Source organism: Salmo salar, chromosome 02 (assembly GCF_965601325.2).
Source record: "Salmo salar chromosome 02, fSalSal1, whole genome shotgun sequence".
Lineage (NCBI taxonomy): Eukaryota > Metazoa > Chordata > Actinopteri > Salmoniformes > Salmonidae > Salmo > Salmo salar.
Window position 1 is genome coordinate 10,816,243 of NC_138292.1, and position 19,663 is coordinate 10,835,905.

Below are 19,663 nucleotides of genomic sequence, written 5' to 3' on the forward strand. Positions count from 1 at the left end.
CAGACTGAGGCGGTGCGGCCTCGGATACCACAGAGTTCCCCTGGTCTGAGACAGCAGGCCAGGGGAAGTTGCCAAGGTGTCCCAGAAAACACGGACAGGAGAAGGCTGAAGCAGGATCATCCGGGCCAGTATGGGGCCGCCAAAAGCATACGATGCTTTGCCATCCTGGTCCTGTCCAGCACAGCCTGGATCAGAGGGGAAAGGGGGGAAATGTGTAAAGCTCCAGTCCTGGCCAATCATGAGCCAGAGCATCCAAGCCCAGAGGCTCTGGTGGGACCGACATGGAGTACCACAGAGGCAGTGCGCATTATCCAGGGAGGCAAACAGGTCCACCTGCACCCTCCCGAACTTGTCCCACAGGTGCTGCACCCACCACCTGGGGATTTAGGCTCCAGTCCCAAGATGGCGGGCCCTCCCTTGAGAGCATATATCTCCTGCCACATTCAGGATGCCAGGTACGTGCGCTGCGCGTAGAGATGCTAGACATCCCTGAGCCCACAGAAGGAGCTCCCGTGCCATAATATGGAGGCGGTGGGACCTCAGTCCACCCTGATGGTTGATTTAAGCCACCACTGGTGTTGTCAATTCTCACCAGGACATGTCTTCCCTTCAGATGTGGAAGGAAAGACTGCAGGTCCAGCAGTATAGCTCAGAGCTCTAGTGTATTGATGTGCCAGCTGCTCCAAGGGGGTAGCCAACAGCCGCTGCCGACCTGCCCTTGGTCACACCCCCCCAGCCGATCTGGGAGGCATCTGTGCTGACCAGCTCCCGGTGGCACATCAGCATCTCCACCCCACCTGAGAGAAAGGAGTGACAGCACCACCTCAACAATGCCCCGAGGCACTGTGTGGTCACCCGCAGCTGGCGGTGACGATCTGGGTGCAGCCGGTGGGAGTTGAACCACTGTTGAAGAGGCCGACGATGGAGCAGGCCCAGCGGAATCAACAACGAGGCCGGCGTTGGCAGGTTATCCACCCACCCCTGCCGAAAGTGGTCGAGGCAAGATAAGATTGCCTGAACCCTTCTGGTGGGCAGGCGTGCTCTCATGACCAACGAAGGCCACCCTCTGGGTGGGTGTCAGATGACTCGTCATTTATAGTAATGCCCAGGCCGCCGATATGGGTCAGGAGCACGTCTGTCTGACAGGACCTGGGTCCTGGTCGGGGCACAAATAAGTCAATCGTCCAGGTAATGGAGGATTAACATCCCTCGGGACGTGAGAGGTGCCAGGACAGCGTCCATGCACTTTGTGAAAGTATGGGGTGCCAAGGAGAGGCCAAAAGGAAGAACAACGAATTCGTAAGCCCTCCCTTCGAAAGCGAATCGGAGGTACTGCCAATGAGCTGGGTGAACAGGAACATCGAAGTGAAAAACCACTGGTCCCTGGACACAGCCGGCAACATATGGGCCGGGGACAGCATGTGGAAACTCAGTACCTTCAAGTACCCATTGAGGTTGCAGAGGTCCAGAATTGGTTGAAACCCTCCATTTCTTTTTGGGACCACAAAATAAGTGGAGTAGAACCCACCTAGCCGTTCTGTCTTGATCCTGCAGATGACACCTTTGTCCAGGAATGAGCTGATCTCCAGCCACAGGGTTTTTTTTGTGGGGGGGGGGTGACATGAAGGATGGGGGCCGGCACCGGAATTGTAGTAGGTACTCCTCGAGCATTTTGGACAACACCTATGGGGACTCCACACACTCCTCCGACTTTTCCCTTTGAGACCAGTGGAAGAGGCAGAGGCCAGGGAAGGGTGTGTCAGGGATCCTGCCAGGTCCCGCCTCTCCTCTGGCGACCCGAGTGCCTGGGTCCCCCAGGCACGTCCCTATGGCTGTGAAAGGTTGACAGGTTGTTGCTCCACCGCACGCTGTGCCCCTCCCCACTGTCGTTCCTCAGCACGAGGCGATGTGGCAGGAGAGGGACCCCACCGTCGTTCAGGTGCAGGTGGGTGGCGACGGTCCATCTGCCTTGGGCCTGAGGCAGCGGCATTAACAGTCTCAGGGTCTCCCGGTCCCTACGAACTTCATCGGTCTGCTCCAGAATGTCATTAACCCCTGGGCCAAACGTCAGCCCTGGGGTGATGGGGAGAGTAGCAAATGTGTTCTGGAGAGCAGCTGGCAGACGGGATTGGGCCAGCCAGAGATGGTGCCGGGAGGTAATCACCTGCACCATGGCCCGTCCATTGGAGCAGGCCACATCCCTCTGGAGCAGGGAAAGCAGGCAAGACACCTCCATTGCGTCCCAGAGGAGCTCCTCTGTGCCCCCCTGCAGCACGGGGCAACAGAGTCTGCAGGTAGGCCGTTGGTAAGGCGGCCAAGAGAGCAGAGGGACCCATGTGGCTTTCAAGTCCGCATTAAAGACTCTGGGGGGTCCCGGCTTCAGTCGCGGGTTCTGCCCTATAATCTCCCGGTCCGGGAGGACCATGGCAGCGATCATGGTGTCCATGGTCGGGTACTCCTGGAGGCCGAGTGACTCTGCACCCGCAACATAACTCCATGGTCCAGTCTCTGTTGTGAGTCGGAAGCACCCCCTGGCAGAGGCCCAGCTCTCCTGCAAGGCCTCGCGGAACTCAGCAGAGATGGGGACAAATGGAGAGTCATCACTGTCCACTAGTTTGATGTCCAGTGCAGAAGCTACCCGAGTGAGTAGGCCCCTCGTAGCCTCGAGGCGATGAAGCCCCACTGCCGGCTTCTGATGGCCCATCAGCCTGGTAGCCCCGCTCACGGCGGTGAACAGTGCCAGCATCGTCCCCCAGGAACAGCCCATCCCTGGCCAACAGGGAAAAAATGTTGTCGCCATCGAAGCTATCAACCTCCTGACGCAGGGCATGCGCCCTCCATTCAAGGTGGTCTCAGCGGTCCGACTCCTGCCCCCGTCCAGGACTGGCAGCAGAAGAGCTCTGCCTGCAGTGGCTCCGGCCACACTACTGGACTCAGTAGAGGGACTAACAGCTCGCTGGCGCACCACTCCTGAGGGAGGGAGTTCGTCCCCAGCCTGAGCCTGGCCGACCCACTCGAGCATGGCCTCCAATCACGCCAGGCGCTCAGAGAACACCACACAAAACAGGCATCCAGTAGGGCACTCCACCGCCCTCTCCGTGTGGCTCGAACCCGGCAGTGCATACACGAGATATGCAGATCTCCAGAGGGGATGTCACCATCACACCTGTCACAAAGGGAAGCCATAAGCTCAGCCAAGCCAGCAAGGCCACGGAGTAGGGGTCCAACGCCCTGGGAGAGCTTATATCGTGACCCGCTTCGAGGAATAGGAACCCGGTGAGGGATAAATTACCCAGTACCTCTACAAAAAACAGGGAAGACCCATGTGGGAAAAACAGCCAGACAAAAAAACTGCAACCAGGTAATGGATTTTATTTATGGGTTGTTTTGTTTTTTACGCCAACTGCAATATTACCTAGCCAGTTTAATATCCAAGCAGAAAACAAAACAGCACCATATGGAGTAACTCTGTTCACTTCTTGCGAATTAGTCGGACGCTAGCGTCCCATTTCGACACCTTCCGGTGAAATTGCGGAGCGCCAAATTCAAATTAAATTACTATAAATATTAACCTCTTACATCTAGACGTTCCGCTAGCGGAACACCTGCTCCAATATCCAATGATGGGCGTGGCGCGAAATACAAACTCCTCGAAAATCCAAAAACTTCCATTTTTCAAACATATGACTATTTTACACCATTTTAAAGACAAGACTCTCCTTTATCAAACCACACTGTCTGATTTCAAAAAGGCTTTACAACGAAAGCAAAACATTAGATTATGTCAGGAGAGTACCCAGCCAGAAATAATCAGACACCCATTTTTCAAGCTAGCATATAATGTCACAAAAAACAAAACCACAGCTAAATGCAGCACTAACCTTTGATGATCTTCATCAGATGACACTCCTAGGACATTATGTTATACAATACATGCATGTTTTGTTCAATCAAGTTCATATTTATATCAAAAAACAGCTTTTTACATTAGCATGTGACGTTCAGAACTAGCATTCCCACCGAACACTTCCGGTGAATTTACTAAATTACTCACGATAAACGTTCACAAAAAACATAATTATTTTAAGAATTATAGATACCGAACTCCTTTATGCAATCGCGGTGTCCCATTTTAAAATAGCTTTTCGGTAAAAGCACATTTTGCAATATTCTGAGTAGATAGCCCGGCCATCATGGCTAGCTATTTTGACACCCACCAAGTTTGGCACTCACCAAACTCAGATTTACTATAAGAAAAATTGGATTACCTTTGCTGTTCTTCGTCAGAATGCACTCCCAGGACTTCTACTTCATCACCCAATGTTGTTTTGGTTCCAAATAATCCATAGTTATATCCAAATAGCGGCGTTTTGTTGTGCGTTCAAGACACTATCTGAAGGGTAACAGAGGGTGACGCGCCCGGTGTGTATCGTGACAAAAAAATTCTAAATATTCCATTACCGTACTTTGAAGCATGTCAAACGCTGTTTAAAATAAATTTTTATGCGATTTCTCTCGTAAATAAGCGATAATATTCCGACCGGGAGTCGTTGTTTTCGTTCAAAGACTGAAAATGTAAACATGGAGTCGTCTCGTGCATGCGCTACTGTTTTTCAGCCAGAGACAGCAGAGTCATCATTCAACGTTCTGGCGCCTTCTGAGAGCCTATGGGAGCATTAGAAAGTGTCACGTTACAGCAGATATCCTTTGTTTTGGATAGAGATGGCAAAGAAGGCCAAGAAATGGTCAGACAGGGTACTTCCTGTACAGAATCTTCTCAGGTTTTGGCCTGCCATTTGAGTTCTGTTATACTCACAGACACCATTCAAACAGTTTTAGAAACTTTAGGGTGTTTTCTATCCAAAGCTAATAATTATATGCATATTCTAGTTTCTGGGCAGGAGTAATAACCAGATTAAATCGGGTACGTTTTTTATCCGGCCGTGAAAATACTGCCCCCTATCCATAACAAGTTAAAAACTTTCATGAAATCACAAGTACAATACATCAAAATAAAGCTTAACTTGTTGTTAATCCAGTCGCCGCGTCAGATTTCAAAAAGGCTTTACGGCAAAAGCAAACCATGCGATTATCTGAGGACAGCGCCCAGCATGCATAACAAATCATTTTTAACCAGGGAGTTGCGACACGAAAGTCAGAAATAGCTATATAATATATGCCTTACCTTTGAAGATCTTCTGTTGGCACTCCAAAAGGTCCCAGTTACATTACAAATGGTCCTTTTGTTCGATAAAGTCCTTCTTTATATCCATAAAAACTCAGTTTAGCTCAGTCAATAATCCACTCGGTTTCCCTCCTTCAAAATGCATACAAAATGAATCCCAAACGTTACCAATAAACTTACCCAAAAAAGCCAATCAACGTTTATAATCAAACAATAGGTACCCTAATACACAAATAAACTATCAAATTTAAGACGGAGAATCGTTATTGTCTTTACCGGAGAAAAATACCAAAGGCGGCGCTCTCAATCACACGCTTGGAAACACTACAGCCAAAATGGGAGCCACCTACATTTTTCCAAAAACCAGCCTGAAACTCTTTCTAAAGACTGGTGACATTAGCGGAAGCCCTAGGAACTGCAATCGGGCACGATTTCACCCTATTATAAAAGGGCCAGTTATTGAAATCAGTGGTAGTGTTATTTTTTTTTTTTGGGGGGGATGGTTTGTCCTCGGGGTTTCGCCTGTCATTTCAGTTCTGTTATACTCAGACATTATTTTAACAGTTTTAGAAACTTTAGAGTGTTTTCTATCCAAATCTACCAATTATATGCATATCCTAGCTTCTGTGCCTGAGTAGCAAGCAATTTACTTTGGGCATGCTTTTCATCCGGACGTCAAAATAACATCCCCTATCCCAAAGAAGCCCACCACGATACTCTTACATTCCGCAGGGGAAAGAACAAGAAAAAAACCCTGTAGGGTAATTAGCAGAGAAAGGCATGTTAAAGCAATTCACAACACACACAGAACAAGCCAGTCAGCAAGTTGTGTAAGTAAAAGTTGTAGTGTAACGCTAACGAAACACAAGCACGACAAACCACGGGCGGAAGATACAGATCAACCACGCACAGCGAGTGGAGCACTTTAGAGGGGCTGGCAATGTGGCCAGCTGCTCCAGGCTGCAAACAGCCAGTGAGTATACTTCCACGCAAGATATTACACTTACCAGTGACTTACCAAGCGAACTTCAGAAAGTTTGTACATCAAACCATACGGACGTCCGCCGAGACAATGAGAGAATGTGTATCGCGGCCATGGGATCTATATATAGGGGCGGACCCCAGCCGTGACACAGGCGTACACGGGAGTAAATCTGTAAATCATCACCTCGGATGTATCCCTCCGCCGCGAAGTGATACCAATATATTGGAGGGATCCAATACAGTGAAACATAACAAGGACATTTCTAAGTGACCCCAAACTTTTCAACGGTAGTGTACATACTTGAACACAGGGTTTCCCAAACTCAGTCCTGATTCAAATAATCAAAGCTTGATGCTGAGTTGGTTATTTGAATCAGCTGCGTAGTGCTTGGGCAAAAAACAACATGTGCACCCAAGGGGGGCCCCTAGATCGAGTTTGGGAAACCCTGCTTTAACAGGCTAAAACTATTTTAAACCGGTCTTATTTTGAGACAAACAAAGTCTGCTCCAGCCTATAAGAACGAGGAGGAATGTCATAAACTAAGTAGAACCAGATCATGAACTACAGTACTGTAAAGTGACTGATACTGAACAAGGTGCATACGGCTGATGGAAGGAGGTATCCGTTCTGATCAGGCTAAAATATTCAGTAGGGTTGCAAAATTCCAGTAACCTTCCCAACATTCACAGGTTTTTCCAGAAATCCTGGTTAGACAGAGGGTTCCGGAATTCCTGCTTATTCCATTCTGATTCAGGAAGTCTTCATATCGGGATTTCTGGGAAAACCTGGGCATTTAAGTTACCAGAATTTTGCTTACCTAGATTTTGGCAACAAATGACTTAAGTTATAAAATGTGAAAGAAATGGTGTGTTCCTATCCAGAGGACAGACAGGAGGGTGGGAATAATGGTAGGAAACAGCTGGGATGATTACCTGAACATTCACATCCTCTTTCTGAAATATGAGGGAGCGCACTTCATCTGGGTCCACATTGAAGATGGCTTTCAGTAGGCCAGGCTGGAAGAGAGAGAGAGACAGGGGGACAGAGAGAGACAGAGAGACAGAGAGAGAGGGGGAGACAGGGGGACAGAGAGAGACAGGGGGACAGAGAGAGACAGGGGGACAGTGTCATTCATTGATTTGAACAGTCAGTGCCTCTCAAAGACCTGTTACTATTCACTCAGCTTAGCTAAAACCAACACCAAGGAATAATCCAAGAATAAAAACCAAGTAGGTTAAAATCTCAACTCTATAGTGAGACATGGAGCCTATACAGCCTCATTGTTGCTGTGCAAAGGCAGCTAACCTGAAGTCCTTTGGCCCAATACCTCACTGTGATAGAGAGAAAAAGAGCTCTCATCCTTCTCCTCAACAACCACAATACACACACACACACGACTCATTCACTCACAAAACACACATGTCCCAGTGTCCAACAAAAATTCCTTCTATAAAACATCAGAGATGAGAGCAGCAACTTCCAGAAGGTCACACACACACTAAAAGGGTGGCAGCTCCGCCGTTGATTCACAAATGAAGCCAGGCAATGTGACTTCATTTATAGTCAACCATTAACAACCCCCCGTCCCAGTCTCTACACTTTGGATAGAAGGCTAAAGTCCTATTCTTAAAGCAGCATTTATCCTTATTTTTTTACTCAGTAGAACATGCCATTCCTGTAGAGATGAGGTGCTCTGTTGAATGTCTTACACATGCCCCTCCCACCCAGGACCCTGCTTCCCATCACAACTGGGTGAAGAAGCAGAGGAAGAAGACTTACTATTTTTTACAGGGTGACTAATCACATACAGTCCTGGTTTCCTGTCCTCACTTCCCTTACAGAGAAAGCAATGGCTATTCAACAAACAGCCCCAAAGCGCTACATTACACAATGTGAAAAACAGTCTTTACTGAAATAGGACATTTCTATACATGCTGCTGGGCACACAGAAATCCTATAAATCTACTATATGTTTTATATGTAAATTTGTGTCTGGGCTCCTCTCTAAATCACAAAGGCCCAAGGCTGAGGGGGAATTGATTGACGCATCAACATGCTGTCAGATATTGTACAGCTCATCCATTATGGTAAACTCTCTGATAATATAATATCCCATTGACCTCCAGGGCGGTATTCAAGCCAGCAGCGTCACTCAATCTGCAATACAGTGTAACATAACACAGAGCCGTGTGTCTGCTGGTGACCATTGGGGCTGTTTTGTTTTTCCATCGCAAACCTGGAGGGGGTACAGACTGACCTGGAGGGAGGGGGTACAGACTGACCTGGAGGGAGGGGGTACAGACTGACCTGGAGGGAGGGGGTACAGACTGACCTGGAGGGAGGGGGTACAGACTGACCTGGAGGGAGGGGGTACAGACTGACCTGGAGGGAGGGAGGGGGTACAGACTGACCTGGAGGATAGGGAGCACTCTCTGAGGGCAGGGGATGTAGTAGTGTACATACACTACTTTTGACCAGTGCACTACAAAAGTAGTGCCATTTGGGACGCAGAGGCTCTGAGGGCCTGATTGCCCATGAAAGAGCCAGAAGGAACATTCCCTGGCTGCCACAAACCCTTTAACTCTTCCATGACTTCATCACCGCTGCCAACAAGTAAACAGACAGCTCACTGGGTGAAATTAGCCTACTCAGACTGTTGTTTACTTTCCATTAAGTTTCGCTTGGATAATACTGACAAGCACTTCCTACCTCTCTGGGGGACGGTTGCTAAGAGAAAGGCTTGGACGGTAACCGATGATATTGTTGTTTATTAATAGAAAGGTTATGACCAGTAGGATCACCATTGTTTTCTAGTGTATTCTGAATAGGTAGGACAGACCACTAGCTTTGTGCTCCAGCCTGCGTGTACGTTCAGGACCTTTCATCTTTATTCAGATCCCCATTAGCTGACACCATGAATTCCTGTTCCTGGGGTCCATACCTCACATCCACATCCTTTACCTCCATTAAATCAGTATACCATAAAGTACCATTCATTACTATACCATAAAGTTGGAAGTACCATTGTAATGGATCCAGCCTGTTTGGGGCTCTTGTTTTTTTCTTGACGAAAGGAGGAGACAGGGCCTAAATGATGAGGAGACAGGGCCTAAATGATGAGGAGACAGGGCCTAAATGATGAGGAGACAGGGCCTAAATGATGAGGAGACAGGGCCTAAATGATGAGGAGACAGGGCCTAAATGATGAGGAGACAGGGCCTAAATGATGAGGAGACAGGGCCTAAATGATGAGGAGACAGGGCCTAAATGATGAGGAGACAGGGCCTAAATGATGAGGAGACAGGGCCTAAATGATGAGGAGACAGGGCCTAAATGATGAGGAGACAGGGCCTAAATGATGAGGAGACAGGGCCTAAATGATGAGGAGACAGGGCCTAAATGATGAGTAAACCACTCAGGACATCTGATGTGTTCTAGTGGCCCAGCTAATTAGCTAATGCACTTCCTCCTCCTCCATCAGCACAGCAGCCCTCAAGCTCTACCCTGCACAGCCTTCTGAGACAGATAGCATCCCAAATGGCACCCTATTCCCTACAGTGTACTACTTTTGACCAGAACCCTACGGGGTCCTGGTCAAAAGTAGTGCACTGTATAGGGAATAGGGTGCCATTTGGGACCGAACCCACCTACACACTGATGGACTGCTCCATCCATTCTCCCCTGTCAAGACATACTTACAATGATTGAGGAACTGACATACGAGGGATAAAATAGAGTAGAGCAGACCTACAGCCTTCAGATTTACATCCCTCTCATTCCAATGCACTTCTGTTCTGACTGTTGGTCTTCGTCTTAGCTTAGTCTGCGATGTTTCAAATCAGATCTGAGACAAAACACCCGTCAGTTTCATTCATTCCTACACGTCAGAAAACACTGTAGGATCACGTTTCTAAATCTGGTAATTGTTTGACTTGTCCATGTTGGTGGTGGCTACTGGCTAGTGATGGGGCTACGTACCAATCACATCATGACAATAACACTCTCTGTTTTCACACAAAAACGTTTTCAACTGACTAGATCAGGGGTTCTTAAAGCTTTTTCAGTCTGGGACCCAAATGAGACCGAAGGACCCAACCTAGGATCCAAGCGTGTCCATTTTGGGGCCCCCAAGCAAGATTTGGTTGGGTTAGAGTGCACCCCCTCTTGACTGCAGAGAATAAAAAAAGTTTGTTTTAAAGTTAATTTCCTGCAGTTCTACACATTTTGAATGACTTATGCCATGTTAGTATGATATCTGAATGAGAGTGACTAACAAAATCAATGGGGGCCCCCTGGAGGTCAGGGCCCCTGGGCACATGCCCTGCATGCCCGGTCGTGATTCGGCCATGAATACTACAAGTTTAGATAGATACGTTGGCAAGACTAAAAGAATGGTAGCGGACATGGGCTAATTGAGTGACTGTAAATGACTGACATAAGAGAAAACTGCTGATGCACAAACACATTTAGAATTTGCACCTTAAGTATTCTACTATTCAAACACTAAACAGTAAGTTGAGACCCCGACTGAGCCCCCCCGCCCCCCAAAAAAAAGTTGAAATAGTTTTTACCCTGACATGTCACAACCCACCATTAACATGTCATACTTTAAAAAGGCTGGACTAGATCATTATTCATTAACTTGTTCACTTTATGCAAAACTGCCTCGCGGCTTCAAAGCAACCATGGGATGAGACCAGTCACATAGCATGTGATGTCACACACTGATTCCTAGAGCTCTATGAAATCTGAGATGATGCACTCCCACAAACTGGGCCAAAGGAGACGTCTTGTTTCTAATGACATAGAACCCTGCCAGGAGGACTATGAACTACGACACTGCAGCACTAATCTGGTTGGGCATGGTTGTATTTAGTTTGCCTATGGCAATCCTTTAGCAGATTGATGTTGCCTACAGGTTAGCAGATCCATCATAACCTCAATATGACTCACCATCATCATTTAAAAAATAAATAAAATAGGATGCATTTCTAGGCTTCCGAATGAGCAAGATCACAGAGCCAAGTCCTGGTACATGATTCTGTTGTCCTATAGCTTGGGCCTTTATCAACATGTTAATATATCGCCGTAGAGAGAGAATTGTAAAGACCTCTCAAAACAATACTACAGAATACACTAATTCAATGTCAACCATGTGATACTAGAGAGCGTTAGAAGAAAATATGGCCATTCACAGCCCTAAACAGGAGGCTGTACTAGCAGGGCATTTCCTGATGTCTATTGAAAACAAGCCTTGAATATCATTTGCTTCAGGCACTCCCCCTCATTCTGCTATTAAAAATGCAGGCTACAATTGAGGTTAGAAGACCCACTGGATACAAACAGTGTAACAAGTAAGCACTTGTGCTACAAGAAATGTTTTGTTTAAAAAGATGTCCGTCGCCCTTCGCAGAGAAAGGCAACGGGACAACTAGCCCTGATCCAGTGTAATAGGTTTTCTAAGCCTCTTCAGCAGCACAACCGACCCTGCAGTGCACCACCACCTCCTACAATCCAGTCTAGTTAATACCGTCACCATGGAGACAGCTCTTTGGCAACTCCTGAGCCTCTCTCATTGGAGTCTGGTCACATGATCATTCATGACAAACACAATGAGGGGATACACGCGCATACATATATGTCGCAAGTATAGCGCGTGTACACACACACACACACACACCTCTGAGACAGACTCTGGCACTCTTGAAAGCACAAAGACTAGCACGCAGGACCCATGTGCAAACACAAAGCCTAGCTACTAGCATTCATGCAGCATATACTGCCGGTGTGATAAAGACAGTCCAGTAATGATAAGAGCAAGCTATTCAGGCTATGATAAGTACAAGTGTGGCACAGTAGAGCCTTTCATTATTCATTCTCCAACTGTCAATAAATCACACATCCACTTTTACCACCCCTCCACCATGACCCCTTTATAAAACTATTCAATAACCCATCAATGGAAAAAATGACATGCCAATATTTTAGTGACCATGGTCTTCTATTCAAAACACCGTGATCATCTAGTCTATGTAAGGCCTTATTGTAAGGCCTTGTATTATCAACAGCAATGGATGAACTACAGCACAGAGTGACACTACTTTTCACATTCATTTAAAACATACCATATATTATACCATCTCAATGAGAGAATATCGAGATGTGTAGAGCAACAGCTCAGGAAAATGATCTTGCATGAATTAGGCCTAGATCTATAAATGAGATGAGGCTGGATAGGGGCAGGCCCAGGGCATACACTGATATAGGAGAGGTAGACTGGAGAGCCTTGTCTGGATCTTTTCAGGTGCAAGTACCAGTTAACCAAAGGCTGCTTCACCTCAACATGTCAGAGTGTGGAGTGGCCACTCTCGTCTCGACCTTCTGGAATCAAAGACTACCGAACAGTCCCTTTACAAGTCAGAATATTGAATAAACTTCATTTGAACTTACTCGGCCTGTTGTCCTCTGATTTTGTCCTTCTGCTTTTTTTAGACAATATCCAGAGGAAAAGTATTATTAAACCGACTACCAATCGCAGGTCTCTGTGTGGCCGTCACAATTTGTATGCTCATCACCTAAGGCATGTGTACAACATTTACGTCATTTAGCGGACGCCTTTACCCAGAGCAATTAGGGCAAAGTGCCCTGCTCAAGGGCACATCAGCAGATTTAATTTTACCTAGTTGGCTCAGGGATTTGAACCAGTGATCTAACCACTAGGCTACCTGCTGCCACAAGACAGAAGTACATGCATGCAATGCATCCATACTAAGCAAACTTGGGCCAGGTGATGTAAATCTCAATGGCAGTACTGGCGCTCTAAAATGTCAGGTAAATAATACATTCCTGGGGATATTTTGTCTCAGGACCAACCACAAAAAGTATAGTAGGTTAAAATGTAATTTTATTTAACATTCTAGCTTGTAAGGGAACTTTCCAAGTTTTTCCAGTGCTTTATTTCAGAATGTATACCAGAAAGCTGGTATCAGTCTGATTTAATAGGCAAAATGCTGCTGTGAATTCAGGATACAAAATTGGGCTAAGTGTAACAACAATTTCGGAGAAAGTGCAGTAGGGAATGTGGGCCTTGTATGATCGAATCCCTAAGGCCTATAGCCAGCCATTTCCTGATAACGAACCATAGTCGCAAGTAACACAATGTAAGGAAACATTGTTCCAAAAAGGCCTATTTGTGTAGTGATGTTGAGGTAGGTGAAACAATACACCATACACAGTGACATTGAATACCAGCTCCACTACCCAGCTCAACATGCTTGCATTCCTTGGCTTCAGTTCAATAGTTGTTGAAAAGTGATGGTGAAGAGTGTCGTCACAGCAGTACTGTGGGCAGTTAGGAGAGCTAGCTAGGGACCTTCAACAATAGTGGCAATCGGATATTATTTAGCTGGTAGCTATTACTATCTAACGCTAGCTATAATACATTGCCTGGGATAGCTAATATTCGATAACTAAACTGGAACTCTGGCATGACCCTTAACGCTTTATTAATCGTGGTTAAGCTAGGTAGCTAACCTACCAGCTTAGACCTGTGTGAAGCTAGCCATAATAGGGATTAGCCACAATAGGGGAATTTGCAGTTTGCCTTCAAAATAAAAGTCTCCCATTGAAAGTGATTCAAACAGAAATAGTTGAATTATGCCATATTTTCACTAAATAATGCTAAACAAGGTCTGAATGTTATAGAAATGTAACAAAAGACTATGTTAACTTGACACGAATCTGTTAATCTCACTCTGGATGTATTAGACTTCAGAATTGCATTGGGTGCATACGTATACGCACTGTACAGCCTAACCTATGGATGTTGCACCCATGAAATTTGGTATCAGCCTAATTGGTGACACTCACATAACACAACTATGCAGAGTTTACACAAATATTAGCGTCTTAGCTCTTATTGTGGGACTCAACACCAGTGCAAAATTAGCCAAATGAAGCATTCAGCCTATTAAACGTACTGAACACTGTTACAGGCTTTGGTTTATCCATTTGTTTTGAGGTTGGACTTTAGCACGTGCATCTCCTTAGCACGTAGGGTGCACCGATTGAATAACGAGGTGACATCAGTACATGTTACACCTGTGCTGGTTTCCATCTCGTTAGTGGGAAGGTGTTTGACTTGTGCTGGCTCAAGTGCTATTTAAGAGCTGCTGGCCCAGTGCTCCAGTTGTCTTGATAGGGTTATAAAATTGGGGGAATCATTTGGAAAGTTGCATAAACACACAGGCTAATAAAATAAAAAATCCATGTACTTTAAGTTGGAAGCATTTGTGGAAAACCCTACATGGGAGATGCTAGATAAATGTACGAAGACTAATCTCCTCGTCATTTCAAAGCATTGTGGCATCTGGCGATCCAAGAGCAGTGGTCGAGGTGTTGATGAGTACTGCTTCGGTGTCGGAGGAGATCCTTCTGGGGGGAGAGAGGCTGATGGGGGAGGGGGCTCTGCGGGTGGTAGAGTACATCCCATACACGTGTAACTAAGGGAGTTAGAACTAAAGGTGAAGTTGGAGCAACAACAATTAGAGCTTGAAGAGCAGAGATTGGAGATAGAGCACCGGGAGAGACGGGATGGGCATGCAGCCAGACTAGCACAAGGAAAGGGAACGTGAGTGAGCATGCCATTCGATTAAGAGAGAGATCTGGAAGCACTCCGAATCCAGTCAGGCCATCCTGCACCCTCAGCACAGTTTGATCTTGGTCGGAACAGCTGACTTGGGCCGCCTTTCAAGCAGTTAAAGATGTGCCTTCTCGAAAGGGTTGCTACCTACATTCATGAGCACAAGCAAAGTTTGAAATGTGTTCTACCCTCGTGCTTTGAGTCTCTAGTGACTTGTCAAGGAGTGAAATTACCCTTCAAACAAAGAACCAAGTAGTTATTCCTACACAAAAAAGCAATCCAGAGATGTCACCTCCTACTGCAAGATTTCAGTCTTTTTCTACAGTGCCCAAAGATAAAGATCGGCAGAAAACTGGTTTTTCCATATCCGCCAGTTTGTCATTACTGCTGTGAGAAAGAACACAGAGAATGTGTCCTAAGTTGAAACAGAAAAATTAGACAGAAAAAGCAGTTTCTTCTTGTGGGAGCACTCCAGCCCATGAGGTCTCTGGTTGGGACTGGTGTATCTCCTAAACAAGATTTTGGATCAGATGTGTATGAACCCTTTGTTTCAGACAGGTTCGTGTCTCTGCAGAACCTCTGCAGAGCAGCCGGTGAAGATACTGGGGCAGCCCAGTAGGGTGTTTTGCCTTTGACACTTCAGCAACTGGTTACAGTGTGTTAGTACAAGGCGTGGAGATGGGTTGCTTGGAAGTTCCTTTGTATAATGTGGAACTCGAGTCTGATCTTATTTCAGGTTCTGTTGTCTTGTAGTGAGGCCTAGCCTACCAGTGAAGGGGGTCTCATTAATTTTGGAAAACGATTTGGCTGGAGGGTAGGTCGTGCCAAATCCTGTCATTTGTAAGGAACGCAGAGTTGAGGAACCTGATTGGTTATCAAAAGTACCCGAGCGTGTGCCGTTACACGTGCTATGTCTAAGAAAGTCGCCGGGAGCAAGTCTAGTGTTAAGGATTTCAGCCATCCTACTACCATGGTTGATCTGTCCGAGACATTTATGGGTGATTCTGACTTCAGTAAACCTCCTGAGTTGACCTCTCCTTTAAAAAACCCAAAGGTCAGCTGAAGGAAGAGAGGGTCCCTACAGATGACACTTCAATGTCTAGGAAACAGCTGATTTCAGAACAGAAAAAAGATGTTTCCCTTCTCCCCTCTTTTTGCTGAGATGCGCCCAGAGGCAGAGTTCGATGAAGTTGGTCCGGGTTAATTTGACAGAGATGGTTTTCTAATGAGGAATTGACGTTCTCGTGCCACTTCTGGGCAAGACCATTGGTCCAGTGTATCTCAAATTGTCGTTCCACTTACGCTTCGACAAGAGATACTAATGTTGGCTCACGATTAGAGGTCGACCGATTTCAAGTTCATATAACAAATCGGTAAATGGGCATTTTTGGACGCCGATTATGGCCGATTACATTCCAATCCACGAGGAGACTGCGTGGCAGGCTGACCACCTTTTACCCGAGTGCAACATCAAAAGGACCTGGTGGCTGCAAGGAGCCAAGGTAAGTTGCTAGCTTGCATTAACCTTATCTTAACATAATCACTAGTTAACTACACATGGTTGATGATATTACTAGTTTAACTAGCTTGTCCTGCGTTGCATATAATCAATGAGGTGCCTGTTAATTTATCATCGAATCACAGCCTACTTCAACTTCGCCAAAAGGATGATGGTTTAACAAAAACGCAGTCAATACACCAATGTTCGAACCATAACAAAAATGCTTTTCTTAAAATCAATACACAAGTATATATTTTTAAACCTGCATATTTAGTTAAAAGAAATTCATGTTAGCAGGCAATATTAACTAGGGAAATTGTGTCACTTCTCTTGGGTTCAGTGCAAGCAGAGTCTGGGTATATGCAGCAGTTTGGTCCGCCTGGCTCGTTGCAAACTGTGTGAAGACCATTTCTTCCTAACAAAGACAGGTAATAATTACTTTGCCAGAATTTTACATAATTATGACATAACATTGAAGGTCGTGCAATGTAACAGCAACATTTAGACTTAGGGATGCCACCCCTTCTATAAAATACAGAACGGTTCCATATTTCACTGAAAGAATAAACGTTTTGTTTTCAAAATGATTGTTTCTGGATTTGACCATATTAATGACCTAAGGCCCGTATTTCTGTGTGTTTTTTATATTATAATTACGTCTATGATTTGATAGAGCAGTCTGACTGAGCAGTGGTAGGCAGCAGCAGGCTCGTAAGCATTCATTCAAACAGCCCTTTCCTGCATTTGCCAGCAGCTCTTAGCAACGTTTGATGCACAGCGCTGTTTATGATGTTAATGTTGCGACAGTTCGTTTCTGGTAACAGAACAAAATAGTCAGCACATAGTGACTTTGATTTAGCTGTACTTTAATTAATGCAAACACGTGCGTGGTGTATGTGTGGTTCGTATATATACGGTCTCGCTGTTTTACCTCGCAGGGCAAAACAGAGAAGAAGACGTCACATTCTATTGTTCTCTCTTTTATACTGACAGAGATAGTTCCCGCTCAATGCTGGCCTGTCAGAGGGAGGAGGAGCGTGGTTTAAACTTGCTCCTCCTTTCGTCGGCGTGCAGGCTGATCCCAGTGTCGTGACGCACTTCCTGTTGCCGTTTGTAGTTCTTCTTGTCTTCAACAGTTGATTTACTCGTAGTTTATATACTTAATATTGTAGCATAGCTTCCCCGGTATATTATATAAGTTATGCATACAAATAGCCAGTTCAACCCTAACAATGACTTCAAGCCTATCAACTCCCGAGATTAGGCTGGCAATACTATAGTGCCTATAAGAACATCCAATAGTCAAAGGTATATGAAATACAAGTGGTATAGAAAGAAATAGTCCTATAATTCCTATAATAACTACAACCTAAAACTTTTTAACTGGGAATATTGAAGACTCATGTTAAAAGGAAGCACCAGCTTTCATATGTTCCCATGTTCTGAGCAAGGAACTTAAACGTTAGCTTTCTTACATGGCACATATTGCACTTTTACTTTCTTCTCCAACACTTTGTTTTTGCATTATTTAAACCAAATTGAACATGTTTCATTTATTTGAGACTAAAATGATTTTATGAATTATATTAAGTTAAAATAAAAGTGTATATTCAGTATTGTTGTAATTGTCATTACAAATACATATACTTAAAAATAAAACGAAAGATATATATATATACAATATTCTGATATACCACACACACACACACACACACACACACACACACACACACACACACACACACACACACTGCTCAAAAAAATAAAGGGAACACTTAAACAACACAATGTAACTCCAAGTCAAATCACACTTCTGTGAAATCAAACTGTCCACTTAGGAAGCAACACTGATTGACAATAAATTTCACATGCTGTTGTGCAAATGGAATAGACAACAGGTGGAAATTATAGGCAATTAGCAAGACACCCCCAATAAAGGAGTGGTTCTGCAGGTGGGAACCACAGACCACTTCTCAGTTCCTATGCTTCCTGGCTGATGTTTTGGTCACTTTTGAATGCTGGCGGTGCTTTCACTCTAGTGGTAGCATGAGACGGAGTCTACAACCCACACAAGTGGCTCAGGTAGTGCAGCTCATCCAGGATGGAACATCAATGTGAGCTGTGGCAAGAAGGTTTGCTGTGTCTGTCAGCGTAGTGTCCAGAGCATGGAGGCGCTACCAGGAGACAGGCCAGTACATCAGGAGGCGTGGAGGAGGCCGTAGGAGGGCAACAACCCAGCAGCAGGACCGCTACCTCCGCCTTTGTGCAAGGAGAAGCAAGAGGAGCACTGCCAGAGCCCTGCAAAATGACCTCCAGCAGGCCACAAATGTGCATGTGTCTGCGCAAACGGTCAGAACCAGACTCCATGAGGGTGGTATGAGGGCCCGACGTCCACAGGTGGGGGTTGTGCTTACAGCCAAACACCGTGCAGGACGTTTGGCATTTGCCAGAGAACACCAAGATTGGCAAATTCGCCACTGGTGTGTGTCAGCAGTTCCTGCACGAGGAAGGCATTGATGCTATGGACTGGCCCGCCCGTTCCCCAGACCTGAATCCAATTGAGCACATCTGGGACATCATGTCTCGCTCCATCCACCAACACCACGTTGCACCACAGACTGTCCAGGAGTTGGCGGATGCTTTAGTCCAGGTCTGGGAGGAGATCCCTCAGGAGACCATCTGCCACCTCATCAGGAGCATGCCCAGGCTTTGTAGGGAGGTCATAGAGGCACGTGGAGGCCACACACACTACTGAGCCTCATTTTGACTTGTTTTAAGGACATTACATCAAAGTTGGATCAGCCTGTAGTGTGGTGTTCCACTTTAATTTTGAGTGACTCCAAATCCAGACCTCCATGGGTTGATAAATTGGATTTCCATTGATTATTTTTGTGTGATTTTGTTGTCAGCACATTCAACTATGTAAAGAAAAAAGTATTTAATAAGAGTTTCATTCATTCAGATCTAGGATGTGTTATTTTAGTGTTCCCTTTATTTTTTTTAGCAGTATATATATTATTTTACATTTTTATTATAATTTTAGTATTTATTTGTCTTTTTTTAGTTTATTTAAAATCGGCCATTTAATCGGTACCGGATTTTTTTGGTCCTCCTATAAATCGGCACCGGCATTGAAAAATCATAATCGGTCGACCTCTACTCACGATGGTTGTATGGCAGGCCATCTTGGAGACAACAAGACGTATGACCGTATTTTGCATAACTTCTTCTGGTCTGAAACAGGAATACTTTATACATTCTAATTACATTTGGCTCCTTTCACGCCAGGTTCAAAGCCCCGCAATAAGTGCAACGATGCTTATCTCTAGCTTAGGCTGTACAGTCAATATG

At 45.5% G+C, this 19,663-nt stretch overlaps 1 protein-coding gene across 4 annotated transcripts in view; it reads right to left on the reverse strand.

The window, feature by feature from the left end:
• LOC145859980 (serine/threonine-protein phosphatase 6 regulatory ankyrin repeat subunit A) overlaps positions 1-19,663 on the reverse strand; it is a 44,374-nt gene that overhangs the window by 23,039 nt on the left and 1,672 nt on the right. For 2 of the 4 annotated variants that reach the window (XM_082959646.1, XM_082959647.1), the window contains exon 2: positions 7,103-7,186. In XM_082959646.1, coding sequence (XP_082815772.1) covers positions 7,103-7,186 — 84 coding nt within the window. Of the gene's footprint in view, positions 1-7,102; positions 7,187-7,475; positions 7,700-19,663 lie in introns of those variants that run through there. The other 2 variants (XM_082959644.1, XM_082959645.1) reach the window with 2 other exon arrangements.